This window comes from Pongo pygmaeus, chromosome 1, assembly GCF_028885625.2.
Source record: "Pongo pygmaeus isolate AG05252 chromosome 1, NHGRI_mPonPyg2-v2.0_pri, whole genome shotgun sequence".
Lineage (NCBI taxonomy): Eukaryota > Metazoa > Chordata > Mammalia > Primates > Hominidae > Pongo > Pongo pygmaeus.
In genome coordinates, this window is record NC_072373.2 from 31,693,910 (window position 1) to 31,713,981 (window position 20,072).

The window sequence follows — 20,072 nt, forward strand, 5'->3', positions numbered from 1 at the left end:
AGTGAATATAACTTATTTTTAAAAGAAAATAATCAATTCTTCCCAAATTGGTCCACAGATTTAATTAAATTCCTAACAAAATTCCAGCCAAGTGTTTTGTAGACATATATCACCTTATTCTAAAATATATATGGAAAAGCAAAAGGCTGAGAATAAATAAAAACAACCTTGAAAAAAATAGAGTGAAAGGAATCCCCCTGCCCAATGTTAAGGTTTATTATATAGTTACAGTAGATAAGATAGTGTGTTTTGTCAGTGGGATAGACACATAGACAAAAAGGACAGAAGGGAAAGTCCAAAAATAGACCCACATAATGACACCTACCTTGTTTTTGACAAGGTGCAAAAGCAATTCAATGAAGGAATAATAGCCTCTTCAAAAAATGGTGCTAGAACAATTAGATATCCATTGTCACAAATGAACTAAAAATGAATCACAAACAAATATAGAATGGACGACAATAAAACTTTTAGGAAAAAAAAGGAGAAAATCTTTGGGATCTAGGGACAGACAAAGTGATCTTAGACTAGACTCTAAAATAATGATTCATAGAAGGAAATATTCAAAAACTGGATGCCATTAAAATTAAAAAGTTATGTTCTGTGAAAAGGTCATACTAAGAGAATGAAAAGACAAGCTACACATTGGAAGAAAATATTTTCAAACCACATATTTGACAAAAAATGTATCCAGAATACATTTTTAAAAACTCCCAAAATCTCAACCATAAAAATATAATCTAATTAGAAAATGGGCAAAACATATGACAAGACATTTCTCAAAAAAGAATATGCAAATGGCAAATAAACACATGAAAAGGTATTAAACTTTCTTAGTCATTAGGGAAATACAACTACAACCTCATGAATGTATCAGTACATACCTATCAGAGGGGCCAAAATTTTTAAACACAAAAATAATAAATACTGGTGAAGACACAGAGAAACTGGAACACTCACACATTCCTGGTGGGAATGTAAAATGGTACAGCTGCTCAGGAAAACAGTTTTACAGTTCCCTGTAGAACTAAATATGCAATTACCATAGGGCCCAATACTTGCACCCTTGGGTATTTATTCCAAAAAAATAGAAATGTGTGCTCACATAAAATCTGTACACAAATGTTTGTAGTAGCTTCATTCATAAAAGCTCCAAAATAGAAACAACCCAGACATCCTTCAATAGGTAAATGGTTAATCAAACATTCACAAGGTGGACTAGTACTCTGCAATCAAAAGGAAATATCAATACATGCAACAACTTGAGCAGATTTTTAGGGAACAATGCTGGGTGGAAAAAAAGTCAATCATAAAAGGTTTGACATAACAGTGTAACTCCATTTATATAATATTCTTGAAACGACAAAATGATAGAAATGGCAAACAGATTAATGGTTGGCAGAAGTTAGGGATGGTGTGAGGGGAGTGTGGTAGAATAGAAGTGAATGTGGTTATAAAAGGGCAACACAAGGGATATTTGGGGAGATGAAACTGTTCTGTGTGTTGGCTGTGGTGGGAGATACATAAAACTGCACGTCATAAACTAGCATAGACCTAACTACACACACACACACAAAGTAAATTTGGGAAAACCCGAATAAGATTGAATGGCTTGTATCAAGGTCAACATCCTGGCTGTGATATTGTACTCTAGTTCTGCAAGATGTTGGTATTGAGTTAACGTAGAATTTCTTTGTTTTTTTTTTTTTTTTTACAATGCATGTGAATTTACAATTGTCTCAAAGGCAAAGGTTAACTTTTGTTTTTTAAAGGAAAGAAAATGGCCCTCTGATTTGGATGACAGAGAAATCCCAGCCACATTCTGACACTAAATCTAATTTTTTTTTGGTGGGAGGGGGATGGAGCCTCACTCTGTTGCCCAGGCTGGAGTGCAGTGGCACGACCTCAGCTCACTGCAACCTCCACCTCCCGGATTCAAATGATTCTCCTGCCTCAGCCTCCCGAGCAGCTGGGATTACAGGTGGGCACCACCATGCCCAGCTAATTTTTGTATTTTTAGTAGAGACAGGGTTTTACTATGTTAGCCAGGCTGGTCTCAAACTCCCAGGGTGATCTGCCCACCTCAGCCTCCCAAAATGCTGAAATTACAGGTGTGAGCCACTGTGCCCAGCCTAATTTTTGTACTTTTAGTAGAGACGGGGTTTCACCATGCTGGCCAGGCTGGTCTTGAAATCCTGACCTCAGGTGATCTGCCCTCCTTGGCCTCCCAAAATGCTGAGATTACAGGCGTGAGCCACCACTCCTGGTCTCTTAATGAAATTTGATAATTTGAAAGTAAGAAAAAAAAATGGTGAAGAGTCACTAAGAAAATGCATATAAAACTTAGCAAGGTATTAATCTTGATTTCACAAAAGGTTGAATAAAGGGAAAATAAAATAAATAACACAAAGAAGAATACTATAGACAAGAAGATTTAAGTCATGAATATCTATTAACCATTACTTTAGCATCAAACTTCATAAAGCAATCTTCCATTATAGGAAATATAAATATAAGCATGATAAAACATATTTTAAAGATTTTTGTTGTTCAAATTTACCTCAGCCCTTGAGAAAAAATGTTTTTTTTTTAAAAAAAGTTATAGAAAATCTAAAAATCTTAACTATTAAAGAAGAAGAAACTTTGAGCTCTATATTATAAAAAGATAACATATTTTATTTTCAAAGTCCAGGCATTTTTAAAATTCACCATATTAATTAGGTCACAAAGAGATTCCCAATAAAGTTTAAACAGTAGAAATAGAACAGATGTCATTTTCTGATCATAATGTAATAAATTTGGAAATGTTATTGAAATAAAAGAAGAAATGAGACTTCCGCTTTCAGCAGGATTGCAAATTAGCTGTTCTCAAGAATCTTCTTGCTGTAATACATTTAGATCCTGGAAAAGATCAACATATGAATTGTAATGCATTTCTGGATTCCAAGAAAGTGATGAAAATCTTCCAAGGACAATGAAAACAAAATGAGCAAAACAATGAGGCCAGTCGCGGTGACTCACACCTATAATCCCAGCACTTTGGGAGGCTGAGGCAGTCGGATCACCTGAGGTCAGGAGTTCAACACCAGTCTCTACTAAAAATACAAAAAATTAGCATGGTGGCACGTGCCTGTGGTCCCAGCTACTCAGGAGGCTGAGGCAGGAGAATCACTTGAACCCAGGAGGTGGAGGTTGCAGTGAGCTGAGATCCTGCCACTGCACTCCAGTCTGGGTGACAGAGCAAGACTGTCTCAAACAAAAGAAAACAAAAACAACAACAAAAAAAAAAAACAAGGAGGAGTCACCTGCAAGTAAATTTCAAAGTCAGGTAACCTTGGGGCAGACACTTTCATATGATGAGTTCAGAAGATTTGATGGCATAGGAGTGGGAAAGAAACCTGAGCCTCTCATATTAAGCCAATACTTTCTAAGGGGACTAGAGTGGTTCTAGATCAGTAGCATCTTATAGCTTAAGGAAGACAGACATGACTACTCTCTAGAGGAAAACTGTGCCAATTTATGCCTTTAGGGTTGGTATAGATGAAGTTCAGCTTACTGTGAACTCAAAATGTTTGTAATGGTAAATACATCGAGAAAAAAATCAGGAAATATGATACAAACAACCGGAACAATATTACAATTATCAGATGCAGAATATAAATATTTGATTATTTAAATCTTTTAAAATAAAATCTTACAACAAACAACATAAAATTATTTTAGAATGATTGGGCAAATTTTAAAAAGGACCAAATAGTACTTTTTAGAAATGAAAAATATAGTCATCAAAATTAACTCTATGGATTGGCAAAAAAAAGAGAATTAGCAAGATAGAAGCTGTATCTGAAGAAATTATCCAGAATAAAGTTTAAAAATATAAGCTGGTGGAAAATATTAAAGATTAAATGTAAGGTAGATACGGAGGATAGAATGAGAGTGCTTAATATATGTAAAGTCAGAGTTCTGAAAAACTAAAGTAAAGGCTGGGCGTGGTGGCTCACGCCTATAATCCCAGTACTTTGGTAGGCCGAGGTGGGTAGATCACCTGAGGTCAGGAGTTTGAGACCAGCCTGACCAACATGGAGAGATGCTGTCTATACTAAAAATACAAAAATTAGCTGGGTGTGGTGGTGCACACCTGTAATCCCAGCTACTCAGAGGCTGAAGCAGGAGAATCGCTTGAACCTGGGAGGCGGAGGTTGCAGTGAGCCGAGATTGCGCCATTGCACTGCAGCCTGGGCGACAAGAGCAAAACTCCGTCTCAAAAAAAAAAAAAAAAGAAACAAAAAAACAAAAAACTGCAGTGAAATGAAGCTCACAACAGGCTTCTATGATGGTACAGGGGTTGACTAGGATCAAAAATGGAGAAGGAAGCAATGAAAAAAGCAGATGATAAATGCAAAAAGTGAGTGAAATGCAGAGTTAAAATGAGAATTCAACTGAAACATGCCATCAGGAAAAGAAACAGAGAGAAAAGCTACTTCAGAACCAGGAGATATTGAAAGGGAAGGTGCACTGGATCTCAGTTTGAAGGACTGATTAAACTATATTTATTTTGAATATTAGAGGATAGAGTGATCTCTGAAAGTCAGAGATTTTTGAGAACATTGTCTTATACTTGCCTGTTAATAGTTCTCAGAATTTAGTATAATTTCTGGCACATAAAAAGACATCGTGTGGTGGCTCACACCTGTAATCCCAGCACTTTGGGAAGCCAAGGTGGCCAGATCACCTAAGGCCAGGAGTTCGAGACCAGCCTGGCCAACATGGCGAAACCCCGTCTCTACCAAAAACACAAAAATTAGCCGGGCGTGGTGGCACACACCTGTAGTCCCAGCTACTCAGGAGGCTGAGGGAAGAGAATCACTTGAACCAGGGAGGCAGAGATTGCAGTAAGCCGACATTGCACCACTGCACTCCAGCCTGGGAGACAGAGCGAGACTCTGTCTCAAAAAAAAAAAAAAAAAAAAGCAGACATAATAAATGCTATCTGTTTTGTGATGATTATATTGTACTTTTGCTCTACTAAGCTTTAAGCTCTATAAAGGCTAGCTCGAATCTACCATGTTAATCATTTATCCACAACATTTAACCTAGTACCTGACCCACATAGTAGTTGTTAAATAAGTATTAAATCATGACTTATTAAGACAGAAAAAAGCAATATTCTTAAAATTGCAGCTGCTTGACAAAGTAAAAATTATAATGGAGTTTCATCTAATCTCATTCATTCTTTCATTCAGTAAGCTTTTAGTCAGCAAATATTACCTTGGACTTACTATATATCAGTAACCGTGCTAGGCACTGAGGTTTCAAAGATAATTAAGACAGGGTGTTCAAGTGTCAGCTCCTTTCCCCCACCGATTTCAGAATATAAAGGTAAAGACAAACACATAAGTAATGATAATACCATAAGACAGAAGGCATAAGATAGCTTTGTTTGAGAGTCTCCGGGCATGCAGATGAGGAGTGCCCCAACTCTATCAACATGTAAGCAGCAACAGAAAGAATGATGAGCAGTTGACATGGCAGATGAGGGATTAAGAGAATGGCACGTGCAAAGGCTTGCAAGTCTAAGGAAACATGATGCTTCTAAAATTGATAAGACATTCAGAATGGGTGAGCATTTGAAGATGGGGCTGTCGACCTATGTGACAGTCTAAAATATGTGACATGCTAAAAGCAACAGGGAGAGTTGGACGGATTTGAAGCAGAGAAAAATGACTTAAAAGAGATCTCTCTTAACACTATTTTGAAGAATGGCAAAACCAAAAGAAAAGAGAATTGTTAAAATGTTCTCGCTTAATTAAGAGTCCAGGCAAGAGATGATAGAAGCCTATATTTAAAGAGTAGGTGTTTTGGTAGAAAGAAGCCTCCAGAAATTTCTGTGTTAAATAATGGGGAGGGGAAGTATAACCAGTTTTTTTTTAATATTTTTGTTTATTTATATTTTTTAGAGAAAGAGTCTCACTCTGTTGCCCGGCTGGAGTGCAGTAATACAATCACACTCCTGGGCTCAAGTGATCCTCAGACTGCTGGGCTCAAGTGATCCTCCTGCCGCAGCCTCCCAAGTAGTTGGGACTACAGGCATGTACCACTGTGCCTGGCCCTCCGGTTTTAAAAGTTAAGAGGTAAGTTCAATTTTCAATGAAGCTGAAGGTGAGGCACAGAAGGGCCACGATTCTAATATGTATAATGTTTTTTAAGTTCACAATAACTAATCATAGTTTATAAATAAAAGGAAACAGAAAAAGCAGAAACATAAAGCAAGATGAGAGAAGTTAGAAAGAGTTAAACGGTTACAATAATGAAAGCAAACATTTTATTGCTCAATTAAAATACAAAAACTTAGCTTGGGTAAGAAAACAAAATCTATTCATTTGCCTTTAAGAGAATACCTAAAACAAAATAACACAGTCATGGGTTGCTTAACTAATGACAGAGATACAGTCTGAGAAATGCATCCTTAGGCAATTTCATCATCGTACATACATCATAGAGTGTACTAACATAAACCTAGATAGTATAGCCTATTACACACCTAGGTATAGCTTCTGGCTCCGAGGCTACAAAGCTGTACAGCATGGTGCTGTACTGAATACTATATGTAATTGTAATACAACTGTAACTATTTGTGTATCTAAACATATCTAAACATAAAAAGGTACAGTAAAAGTATAGTATTATAATCTTATAGGACCACCGTCATAACTGTCGTACATCATTGACCAAAACATCATTATGTGGTATGTGACTGTATATAAAAGGTGAAAAACTAAATAATTTTCCTGAGGTAATATTTGTACCAAATATATTTTCTGACTGTAACACAATAAACCTAGAAATACATTTGTTTTATGTTTAAACTACAAGAAAAAGCCAAGCCACTGGAGATTGAAAAATGCATTTCAAAGAGAATATAAAAAATGCAATTAGAATATGAGAACATTATATATAAAAATATATTAAATGTGGACAATATTATACTTGGAAACGAATAGTAGACTAAATGTTTTAATTACTAAAAAAGCAGTAAGGAAAGTAATGAATTCAAGAACTGTAAGAAACCCCATATTAACTAGTAGTAGTACTAAAATAACACAACGTTTACAATAGCAAAAATTTAGAACAACTGTATCTCCAACAATAAAAAATATTTAAAAGCTATCATGGAGCTGGATGCGTTGGCTCACACCTGTAATCCCAGCACTTTGGGAGGCTGAGGCAGGTGGATCACTTGAGGTCAGGAGTTCAAGACCAGCCTGGCCAACATGGTGAAACCCCATCTCTACTAAAAATACAAAAATTAACCAGGCATGGTGGCAGGTGCCTGTAATTCCAGCTACTCAGAGGCTGTGGCAGGAGAATTGCTTGAACCCAGGAGGCAGAGGTTGCAGTGAGTCAAGATTGTGCCACTGCACTCCAGACTGGGCAACAGGGCGTGACTCCGTCTCAAAAAATTTAAAAAAAAAAGTCAATAGTGTTTATTTCTGAGTGATGAAATTATAGATGACTTTTTATTTAGTTTCTTTTACATTATCTATATTTTCAGTTTTTCTACAAAGGGCATGTATTATCTGTGAAACAAAGAAATTACGGGTCTTTTAAAGATGAAAGCAAAACATTTAATTAGGAAACAAAAATAAGTTAAAAGAAAAAATCTGAGAGATGTTTCTCTAAAAAATATAGATAAGCCTAACAATTTTGAGAACAAAAGAGAGAAGTATTTAAATAAGCAAATTAAATAATGAGAAATGGACTAAAACAACTAAAGTACATATTGTAATTAAAATATCATAAATAACATTAGATATATTTAAATGTCAATGAACTAATAATTATCTGGAAATAAAGAAAATTGACTCTAATAAATTTATAAAAACCTGAATTAAGGTTTGGCAATGTTAATGATTGACCTTCCCCAAAAGGCTCTGGGTCCAGGGAGTTTTATAAAGTATTTGTTTTAAACTTCCAAAGACTAGTAATCCCCGTATCAAAAAATCTACTTAATTCATTTAATAAATGTGGCAAAAATCTGGCACTAGGATCTGACAATTGCAATATAAGAAAGAAAATTACATTAGTCCCCTGTTATTTACAGAGAATGTGTTCCAAGGCTCTTTGCGGCTGCCTGAAACTGCAGATAATATTGAACCCTATAAATAATATGTTTCCTCCCATACATACATACCTATGATAAAGTTTAATTTATAAATTAGGCACAGTAAGAGATTAGCATCAATAACAAAAAATAAAATAGAACAAGTATAACAATATACTATAATAAAGATCATACAAATGGTGTTCTCGCTCACTCTTTCTCTTGTTCTCTCTCAAAATATCTTATTGTACTGTACTGTGAATAACCGAAAGTGCAGAAAGCAAAACCATGGATAAGAGGGACCACTGTATAACCAATCACATATACAGAAGAGGATGTAAGCATCCTATATAAAATACTCATATAATTTAGTGAAAATTCAAAAGAATAATTAACAATGGCCTGGTTAGATGTATTCCTAAAATAAATGATGGTTTAATATTAGTACATCTATTAATAGAATATAGCTCTATGCATGTTAGTATATTATAAAAAGAAAAAACGTCCTATATAATTATTTCAATAGATGATAGAAAAGCATTTGCTAAAGTCAACTTCCATTCCTGGTTTAAGAAACTCTAAGAGAGCTAGAAATAATAGAATGGCTCTGTAATATACTAAAAAATACCACTCTAAAATAAAATTACAACACTGATATACCAGACTCTCTACTGACTAGAGATATTCCTATTAAAATCAGGAGGAAAATAAGAATTACCGGAAATATCTGTCAAATAGAAGATTCAGACCTTTCCCAAACCACCTCTTTACCTATTTGCCTCCTTGACTTCCTCCTATTCAGGGCTCAGACAAGATTGAAGCAAGTAAGGCCCCTGAAGTGCAGAATTGAAGGACATACTCACTCTTGGGGTTATGAAAGTTCAAGGTTGATAATTGTGTGACCCTGAGAGTGAGCACCTCCCTCCCTTAAAAGTCTCACTTGTCTCACCCTAGTTCCAGCCCTGCATGCATTTCTTCTCTCTTGGAAACTCTACTAGCTCTTCCTCCTGACAAGCTAAAGTCAGCCATTTGTAGACAGCCAGCCAGTCTTTAGAATTTTAGATGTTTCAAGAAGAAATTAAACAGCAGTCCCCTATGATTCATGTGTTTCTGAATTTTCCAACTTCTCCAATCGACTAAATCCTACTGAAGCCTTCCCCCTCTTAACTGCTCTCTTTCTAAAGAAATCAAATTAACAAATTTCTCTATAGGTAATCCTCAAAGACCAGATCCCTTTATATTCACAACATATGTGAGAAAGTTAGTAGTTGGGAAATTAGTTTTCATATATATCTTATATATTATTTTAGGGTCTCAGACAAAACTTTTATTTTAATAATTTATTGCCAATTACTTGTTCTCTGTAGTTCAAAGACTTTAAAGAGTAAAATAAGGGGCTGGGCGCAGTGGCTCACGCCTGTAATCCCAACACTTTGGGAGGCCGAGGTGGGCAGATCACCTGAGGTCAGGAGTTCAAGACCAGCCTGGCCAACATGGCGAAATCCCCATCTCTACTAAAAATATAAAAATTAGCTGGGCGTGGTGGCATGCAACTGTAATCCCAGCTACTCGAGAGGCTGAGGCACAAGGATCACCTGAACCCCAGAAGCAAAGGTTGCAGTGAGCCGAGATCGTGCCACTGCACTCCAGCCTGCGTGACAGAGGAAGACTCCGTCTCAAAAAAAAATAAAAGAGTAAAATAAGATGATATATATGATATGTATAGAAAATATTTTGAAGTGAGACTATTCTATAAATACCAACTACTATTAATTAGTATTTCTTTTTTATCAAAATGTACTATATGCATATGGTCATTTATATGTTATTGGAATGGGGCATATCACAGGAGGAAAAAACTATTTTCAAAGTAATATGGAAACTTAACATATAGAACTTTGGAAAAGCTGGCTGAGTAATATTATGATGCCTTTACTTTGCATAATTCTACAGATCCCATATCCTAAATCTATGTCCTATCCTCCTATGTGTTTAAACAAATCAAAACTGACAGTGAACAGACCTTTTTAATATGTTTCATGATATTTTATTCTAGGAGAGGCAAGTTCTTGCTATGGAACATGTTTCTCAAATGCATCTGAGGCTTTTTGTATTTAATGTTGCATCTCTAGATCGTTTTACAGATAAATTCATCTCATCATGAAATAATTTTCCTGAAACTATTTTGTATAGGACCAAGATACTACACACATAAATAAATATACAAGATACTACACACATAAATAACTTGCAGTGAAGGATACAAGATTTTTTCAATATAATAATAAATTCAGGTAAATAGAATCATATATATATTTTTTATCAATAAATGTCTGCCTAAACATCACTGATTTTAGAAAGTATTTTTAGCCAGGCATGGTGGCTCACGCCTGTAATCCAAGCACTTTGGGAGGCCAAGGCGGGCAGATCACAAGGTCAGGAGTTTGAGACCAGCCTGGCCAATATGGTGCAACTCCGTCTCTACTAAAAAATAGAAAAAAATTAGCCAGCCGTGGTGGCAGGCGCCTGTTATCCCACCTACTAGGGAGTCTGAGGCAGGAGAATTGCTTGAACCCAAGAGGAGGAGATTGCAGTGAGCCGAGATTGCGCCACTGCACTCCAGACTGGGCAACAGAGCAAGACTCCATCTAAAACAAAAAAAAAATTTCTAACTATGGTGTTGATCAACATCTATTGAGTAATCTTTCCAAAGTTTTCCCTAGTGAATGGATGATTGCACTACTTACCTAATTGCATCGTTGGTCTCTGAAACGACTTTCAGGTACTCTTTCAAATAATAATAATTAAAGAGGTACTTCCGAACCCTATAGCCTCGCCATCGTCTCTGAATCTATTAAAGTAAATAAAGAGATAAAATATGCCATTAAACACTTTTATTAAAAAATGTAATAGCACTTCAAAATTAAGGTAATTATGGCTGATAACTCCTATCAAATAAAGTCTTGGGCTTTTCCACTAATATTGTAGTATATTAGTTGTAAATATAGGTTCTGCTCATAAATTTTTTATGAAATATTATAAAAATAAACATAATTATAGGCTATTATAATTTATTTTAAATTATTTATAATTATTTCACAGAATACTAAACTATTGAAAGATTTATAAAAATTTGCTTTACAAATTCCTACTATTTCCACTTCCTGGGCAAATCGAGTTTTTTTTTCATAGCCAACTCACTTTAAGGTTGTATTTGGTCTCATTGAAATACACGTTTAGTTTTTGTATTTTGTCTCATTAATGGGCTTCTTAAATGCAGTGGTATCAAAATATTTAAACAAATTCTTGTATCTTAATTATGACATTTTAATACTTCCTTAACAATAACAAAAATAGCTAATATTTATTGAGTTCTTATGTGCCAGGCACTATCTAAGGGTTCTTGCTTACATTTATTTAGTCTTTAGAATACTCCTATGACATAAACACTCATTACCTCATTTACAGATGTGGAAACAGTTAAAAAGAGAGGTTATACAATTTTCCTATAATTATACAGCTATTAGGATGAATCCAGGTATCAAATTTCAAGTTAGGGCTTCAGAGAGCTCATTCTCATAACCATTGCAATATAGAACTGGGAACAAAGAGAACTGTGATTTTCAATAAAAGAAAAGTTTTATTGAAATTATCTGCTTCTTACATCTTTTACTTCAATGCTGACATTCAAATAGTTTTATTTTTACTAGAACATATCATCAAAGTAGGGTGTTTTTTTTGGATGAGAATAATGTTAGGGGTCTGAGAGACCATACCTAAGTCAGCTTCTAGATATCTTATACAACCCCAGGAACCGTGAGAATCAGTCACTGTCCTTAAGTCTTATCTTTGCTAATATAAATATCTTTGCTATATTTTCTAATACCCTTATTTGAAAAACTCAAACAAAATAATATATGATATTAATTAGGAAAAAATACCTGAAATTATTTAAAGGATTGGAGGAAAAAGAAATAGCACATATTGAAAAATATTAACTTAGTCTTGCGTAAAGATTTAGCATCATTCCCTAAAATTTTCCAACAGTTTAAATATCTATGTGAATGACTCACATATCATAAACGATTCCCTTTTTGGATATGAAGTCTTCCCAATTTTAGCACAGTTTGCTAGGCTAAGAGAACACACGTCTTCCCTAAACTTTTTTTTTTAATAGGAAAGGGAAATATGGAGACTAAGCACCAGTCCATTGGGTTTTATCCCCAAAGCCTGCTTTTTTTTAGCTAAAAAATAGTTAGTATAAAATTTGTATAAGTTGAATATTGGATCAATAAAAAATAAACCGGAAAAATTGTTTACTTAAATTCTCATTCTTTATTTTTCTCTGTTTTAAAACATGGCCATTTAAAAGGTCATTTATAATCATTTTACAATTTAAGATATTAAACATGGCTGGGCATGGTGGCTCACACCTCTAATCCCAGGACTTTGGGAGGCTAAGGCGGGAAGATCACAAGGTCAGGAGTTCGAGACCAGCCTGGCCAATATGGTAAAACCCTGTCTCTACTAAAAATACAAAACAAAACCCCGTCTCTACTAAAAATACAAAACTGGGCACGGTGGTGTGTGCCTGTAGTCCCAGCTACTCGGGAGGCTGAGGCAGAAGAATCGCTTGAACCGGGGAGGTGGAGGTTGCAGTGAGCCAAGATTGCACCACTGCACTCCAGCCTGGGCGACACAGCAAGACTCGGTCTCAAAAGAAGAAAGATATTAAACATGAAGATTATAAAGGAGTGTTTTTGTCAGACTCCCCATATGAGAATTACTAAACTAACTGGAAATATGCAAAACAGCTTGCAAGAACAAGTAAATCAGAGACAATAACTTTATTTTATTTTATTTATTTATTTTTTTTGAGACAGAGTCTCGCTCTGTCGCCAGGCTGGAGTGCAGTGGTGCGATCTCGGCTCACTGTAACCTCCGACTCCCTGGTTCAAGCGATTCTCCTGCCTCAGCTTCATGAGTAGCTGGGATTACAGACACGCGCCACCACGGCCAGATAATTTTTGTATTTTTAGTAGAAACAGGGTTTCACCATGTTGGCCAGGATGGTCTCGATATCTTGACCTCGTGATCTGCCTGCCTTGGCCTCCCAAGGTGCTGGGATTACAGGTGTGAGCCACCGTGCCCGGCCCTTTTTTTTTTTTTTTTTTTAACGGAGTCTCACTCTGTCACCCAGTCTGGAGTGCAGTGGCATGATCTCGGCTCACTGCAACCTCTGTCTCCTGGGTTCAAACGATTCTCCTGCCTTAGCCTCCAGAGTAGCTTGGACTACAGGCATGTGCCACCATGCCCAGCTAATTTTTGTAATTTTAATAGAGGCAGGGTTTCACCATGTTGGCCAGGCTGGTCTTGAACTCCTGACCTTAAGTGATTCTCCTGCCTTGGCCTCCCAAAATGCTGGGATTACAGGTGTGAGCCACCACACCCAGCCAACAATAACTTTAGAAAGTGAAACTAGTAGTATAGCAAACTAATGTAACAAAAGTATTCAAAGTGTCTTTCAAAATACTTCTCAAGTGATCTTATCTGCGAGATCAGTTCTTTAAAAAAAAAATTCTAAAATTATATACTCAATTTAGAAACTCTCCCTAATTTTACCAATATTATATTATGGCTGAGAAAGAAAAAGAAGGAATTGATAGAACCACTTTCCTAATGAAAAAGAAGAATCAATTGGAATATGTATACATATATAAATCATACACGCAAATAAGTGCATATTTTCCTAGCTTATCTAATTTGATCATTATAGCATCATTCTGAGGTGGAGATTATTATTAGCCTCATTTGATAGAAGAGGGAATTGATGTTTAGAAAGGTTAACTAATTGCCTAAGGTCATATAGCTGGTTGGATGGCTTCAAATGTTTCAGCATATTTTTACTGCATATACAGTAACAATTTTATTAATGAAGGGAACACTTGTAAATACATGTACTGACAGGAAATCCATCATCAGCAATGGAAGTTATTCAAGTTGCATAGGAAAATATTAAGATATCAAATAGTATTAAGGGAGGGGCTACCTATCACATGAAAATATCATTAAATTATAAATAAAATAAGATTAAGTGTGCCAGAAAACACAAAAGATGCATGTTGGCATACTGAGAGGAAGGAAGAATGATGCGAGTTTATGATTTGGTAATATCAGAGAAATGGATATTCCCATTTCTAAGAAAGAGATGTTAAAGGAAAAAAAATTGAAATTGGCTGAAAAATTTGTGTTCAAGTAAGAAGAGTTTCCTGTAATTAAAAAAGAAAAAATCCAACAACATGGGCTCTTTCCTTCTCCAAACCCAGCAACTACTGGAAACAGCACCAACCATATCTAGAGAGACTACAACTGGTATGCTTTCAGAAAACATTCTAATGTCCTGACACCCTACACATATCTCCAAAGGCTGGCTAAAATTCCTCTCCAAGATAATTCCTTTTATTCAGAATTGGATATTAAAGAATGTAATAAGTAAGTGATGGTTAAGGTAACAAATTAAAACTCATCCACACTAAAGTATAATCAATCAGTCTTTAAGTGGCTTTCTTAGAGATGAGTGGGTAAAAAGATCTGGAGGAAACAGCATTTGAGTGGGTGAAGAAGCTGCCATCAGTGAAATGAAGGATCTAAAATTTATTGAGCTCCATGAATGTGCCAGGTATTATGCTAACTGCTTTTATTCTCACAATATCCTTGTGAATAGGGCATGATCTCCATGTTAAAAATGAAGAAACTGAGGTTAAGTAATTTGCTCAGGGTCACATAACCAGTAAAACAGTAAATGGAAAGTCAGGATACAAACCCAGGTTTGTCTTACTCCAAAGCCCGCTCTTTCCACCCGAAAGACCTTACATATATATTGTATAAAGAGAGAGAGTATATGCATGTTCTTTAGTTTAAAATATGGTATTTTCTTATATTATAGGGAGACTAGTTTAACCAATAGCTAACTGATATTGTAAAATACAATGTAGATGGGACTGTACTATATTTCCCATTATAGAAACAAATGAATTTTGCCTATTCTGTTGATATTCCAGTACTAGTAAATATACTTTTATTTTTTTTAAATGTACTTTGAAGCAGCAAGATGATTTTTATAAGATTTCTTCTTAATTTCAAGGTGAACGGGTTACGACTTCAAAAAAAAAGAAAAATGACTTGTATTCATGTCCTTCAAAGTAATTAGCAACTTTCAAAAGTGATTGGTATAAAACAATTATTGTCATTGATCAGCTCTGAATAGATAATTTTAAACAAAGTCATTGTGTGCTCAGCAGATTACAGCTTGTTAACGGGCAAGTTCTAAATGACCTCTTAAGCTAGTCAAATCAATGATGCATATTCCTCATTAAGTAACATCAAAATGTAAGTGGTCTTATAAATAATGTTTATTTTAAGCACTAAAACAAATGGCAAAACCTTGATATATTAAAAGCCATCTGTCACAGAAAAGATTTTCCCTCCATTGGGTTTACTTTTATTCCTGAAAATCTATAGTAATCTTAATGCCACTAAAAGAAAAAATGTCTTCTCTCTTAACATGAAAAATGAAGTCATGGGGCCAGGAGCGGTGGCTCATGCCTGTAATTCCTGCGCTTTGGGAGGCCAAGGTGGGTGGATCACAAGGTCAGGAGTTCGAGACCAGCCTGGCCAACATGGTGAAACCCCATCTCAACTAAAAATACACAAAATTAGCTGGGCGTGGTGGCAGGAGCCTGTAATCCCAGCTACTCGGGAGGCTGAGGCAGGAGAGTCGCTTGAACCTGGGAGGCGGAGGTTGCAGAGAGCCGAGACTGTGCCATTGCACTCCAGCCTGGGTAACAGAGCGAATCTCCATCTCAAAAAAAAAAAAAAAAAGAAAAGAAAAATGAAGGCATGGAAAGCAAATTCCTTGATAATAGCTCACCCAGTGCTAATGCTCTAAATGTATATGAGAGCACAGAAGTAGAACTCAGTTATTCATAATTATACTTTTATTAGAATGCTCAACATTCTAAAAAAGAACGTACAGTGAGCACAGAAATGTGAGTTTACTAAATCTTCAAAGATTAGGAATGTAAAAAGTAGTAATATAACCCAAGTTTTCATTGTAGGTATCATTGCATTGTCATGTCACAACCATTTATATTTATACATAAAATATTATCATATGAAAACATAGTTTCACACATATAGGACATATATGTGAAAATCTTAACTAGATATTTTTAGCAAAAGATTCTGGATAATTATTAAATGTGCAGTTTCCTCTCTTTAATATCCTGTTTCCCCACTCTCACTGGCCTTATACTTCCGTTCTCTACAAATCTATTTAATCATTTCACAATGATATTGGTACTAGAAGAAGAAGGAGGGAGGGAGAAATATACTTTTACATGGGGATGGAACATTAAAATATCTATTCCATCATCAGGTAAAAGCTTGGTGTTGTCCAGATGGCCCCTTCTTTTCTTCCATAGGCTGATATTTTGGGATACCCTTTTTTGTATGAATAAAACTGTTATTCATTCTGTATGCCCAGAACAATAACATAATGTCTAGCATACAAAAGACCTTCCGTATCCTTTTTCTGAATTAACTAACCTATCTATCTCTAACTATGTAATCTCGGGGTCATTATTCTAAATAGAAATGTTTACCTCATAGTATTATAAATATGAAAATAGTATTATAAGTACTCTAAGGGATTGAGATGAATCTTTATATATCTGACACATATTTAATCATTTTTAAGTAAAGCCACCATATAATCTTGTCTAACTTTTTTTGTATTTTAGATACAAGTGGGAAACAAAAGAAAATGGTTACTTGATACATCAAGTTAGATTAATTTTTATAAATTAAAATTTTTATTATATGCGAAGAAAGCTCTAAGGGGAAATAAGCCAATAAAGTGATGTTATTCGGCAAATCTGTTGTTTAAATGACCTTTGTTCTACTGTTTCTCTTGTTACTATTGCTTCTGTTTCCCTAAATGTGAGCATTTCAATCTGAACAAAATTGTTTGGGGGCACTATAATCAAGTTAAATAATTTAAAATAATAAAGAATCAGTTGAAACTGCAAATTCCAGTGGAATTTCACTAAGTAAGTATAGGTGATTGATCAATAACAGGTATGGGGATTTCAGGGTAAAAGGAATTTTACTTGAAACACTTACTTACATCTGTAGTTCTTTAACACTCTGTAAGCTTTTGATTATTACCATTTTTATCATTCCTCATGGATCTTTGAAACTAAGATAAAAACCTATGACAGAATTCATTTTATAAGAGAGATCTCTAAGATGCTGCACACCAGCACTTCTTGAAATTTGCATTCATGTGATATTGCTCCAGTTGTTCTAGGGCTGACAAGCAAAGGAAGACTCAAGATGTATGACATGATACAAAGGAGGCTTTTCAAAGGCATTACAAGGAACAAATATTTCCCATAAAGTTTACCATTGTTATATTCCGAAGTCTGTGACAAATTATATGTCCCCATTATGTTTAGTTTATTGAAGACTAGTATACTCTAAACATTAATTTAGAAACAGCAGTTGACTTTATCAGTCCTAGCAACAATTTTGTGATTGTTCCTAATATTTTAAAAATGTTAGAGTCCCTTTTCTTTTCCATTGATGCTTCAGGGCCCAAAACAGGCATGGTAGAGGTATAAATGAAACTAAACACAGACTTTTAAATTTCAAAAATCTGTGTGATTTGCACCTTGGACTTCAACCAGCAAAGAAATGACAAACTCTCTTTGTTATCATTTGTTACATCCTACACAAAAATCCATTTAAAATTGGAGCAGGAAGGGTGTTTCATCTAGGCTTATGATGGATGACAAATCCTGATGCTGGCAATAGGAATAAGGGAGGCCACAGCCTGACTATTCTTTTAGATGGTGAGGTTCTTCGTCATGAGCCACCTAATTCTGCCTACAAGGGGAAGCATGTGACACTACATTGGAATGCCTCAACTTACTCCTTAGTTAATTGTCACTTAATTTAGAATTCCTGCATGAAATGTGCTACCAATAAGGATGCTCATGAATTATCAGGCCACAAGGTCAGTTTTCTAAGTAAACAGGGTATGAGTAATAAAATGTCCCTAAGAGCTCAGTCTAGGTCAGTATAGTTGTTCTCATCCATATTTTCAGAAAAAGAGGATTGGAAGTAAAGCCAAGATTACAAGTGACCAGCAAAGACAGAAATGTGAGTGCCAGACCTCCTGGGTTCAATGTCTAACACTTTCATTTACTAGCTGTGCGATTTTGGGCAAGATACCTTTCTGTGATTCCCTTTCCTCATATTTTAAGTTGTAATCTTAATGATACCTATACCTCAGAGGATTAGTTATGATGATTACAGAGAAAAGTTAAAATATTTAAAATACTTAGAATGGTGCCTGGAAGGTAGTAACTGCTATACAATTGTTAATTCATTATTAGTATTTACCAGTGGTTCTGACCTACCAAGATTTGGCAATACATGACATAGTAATCTTTTTCTTGCCTAGCTTCAGAGATCCATTTTGTTTTTCAAAAATTAGCAGCCACAATAATTTACTTACAGTTGAACTCTTCATAGGATACTACAAGACAATGAACATTTCATATCAGAAACTGGTGCCAAAAGTGTGAATTGCAACACAGACAACAATATGAAATGGGCATGAAACAAAGTTGAAGTGGACAGATTAGCAATTTGTCTTTTGAATTTACGAACATTAGTGTAAACTTTATTAAAGAAACAACTGTGTTTTAGGAGAATTGCAGGGCATTCAGTTGAAAACTGAATTTCACAGTGTTATATCCCATTTAGGAAAAAATAAGTATAATTTTCCCCCCACACTCTGACATACTGTAATCTCACTCTTGGAACATTACTAATCTAGTCTCCATCCTCCTTCTCTACAAACCTCAACATACCCATATAATTGTGGCAGGAGTCAGACAAATGCCTTGGCAGATAGAAGCGGTCCGGTGAAACCCCACCTTCAAGCCAAAAACAGCCAGAAGGTTGAAAGACCAGACTGCTGCTTCCAGATAAAACCCATGACCCAGAGTGAGAACTTCTGTTCTTGTTTGCCTGCCCTTTCCCAATTGGTTCTTTCCCAATAATGTTTTTTAACCAGTCAAATGTTGCCTTTTCCAATACTACCTACAGCTCCCCCGTCCCCTATCCTGTGCCTATAAAAATCCCAGACTCAGCCACACTAGGGGAGACCACCCAACTTCAGGTGAGAGACCACCTTCGGGCATCTGCTCTACATCATAGGAAGCAATGGTGGGGCCAAACCAGCCCCGGAGCCGCAGGCCAGAGCAGGGCAAGGGACAGACCCAGCTATTAACACACCACCATCCATCTAGCTGCAGATGGCAGAACTAAAAGAGCTAATTAGCATGTTGTAACACCCCTTCTGGGGCTTCGGGGCTGTGGGCACCTCTGCTTGGGCACCACCATGTTCCCCTTGGGCAACACACCTAGACTGGCTGCAAGCCCTGCACGGAGCCTGCCCCTGTGCTGGTGTTGGGAATGGCTGGCCAGACCCTGCACTCGCTTGCTTACACACACTCTCCTGCCAGGGACTGAACATGCAGTCGCAGCAGCCAGCGGCCGGAGCACAAGCCAGGCACAGCCAGGCAGGCTGAGTAGATGAGGCACCTCCTGCTATAATACCTGCAAAACGACCAAGAAAAATCCTGCATCACAAATCAAAGGAGCATTGATCTAGAAGAGGGTATAAATAAAATAAGAAGTCCTTAGAAAGAGGGAGAACCAACGAAACAGAATCCACTGAAGTCTGGCCAGAGCTCAGTCTAACTGAAGTTCAGAATCTGGGGAGTTCCCTTTTTTAAATCCTTGCTTCCTCACTGGCAGTCAGTTTGACTGCAGTACACTTAGGTATCCCCCAGCTATAGCTATTTATTCTCAGGGAATAAGTTTCAGAATCTGGAGT

At 36.1% G+C, this 20,072-nt stretch overlaps 1 protein-coding gene across 7 annotated transcripts in view; it reads right to left on the minus strand.

Moving 5' to 3' along the window:
* The window catches only part of SPATA17 (spermatogenesis associated 17), a 233,311-nt gene that overhangs the window by 165,407 nt on the left and 47,832 nt on the right, over positions 1 to 20,072 (minus strand). For all 7 annotated transcript variants that reach the window (XM_054478256.2, XM_054478281.2, XM_054478296.2 and 4 more), the window contains one exon: positions 10,849 to 10,952. In XM_054478256.2, coding sequence (XP_054334231.1) covers positions 10,849 to 10,952 — 104 coding nt within the window. The remainder of the gene's footprint in view (positions 1 to 10,848; positions 10,953 to 20,072) is intronic.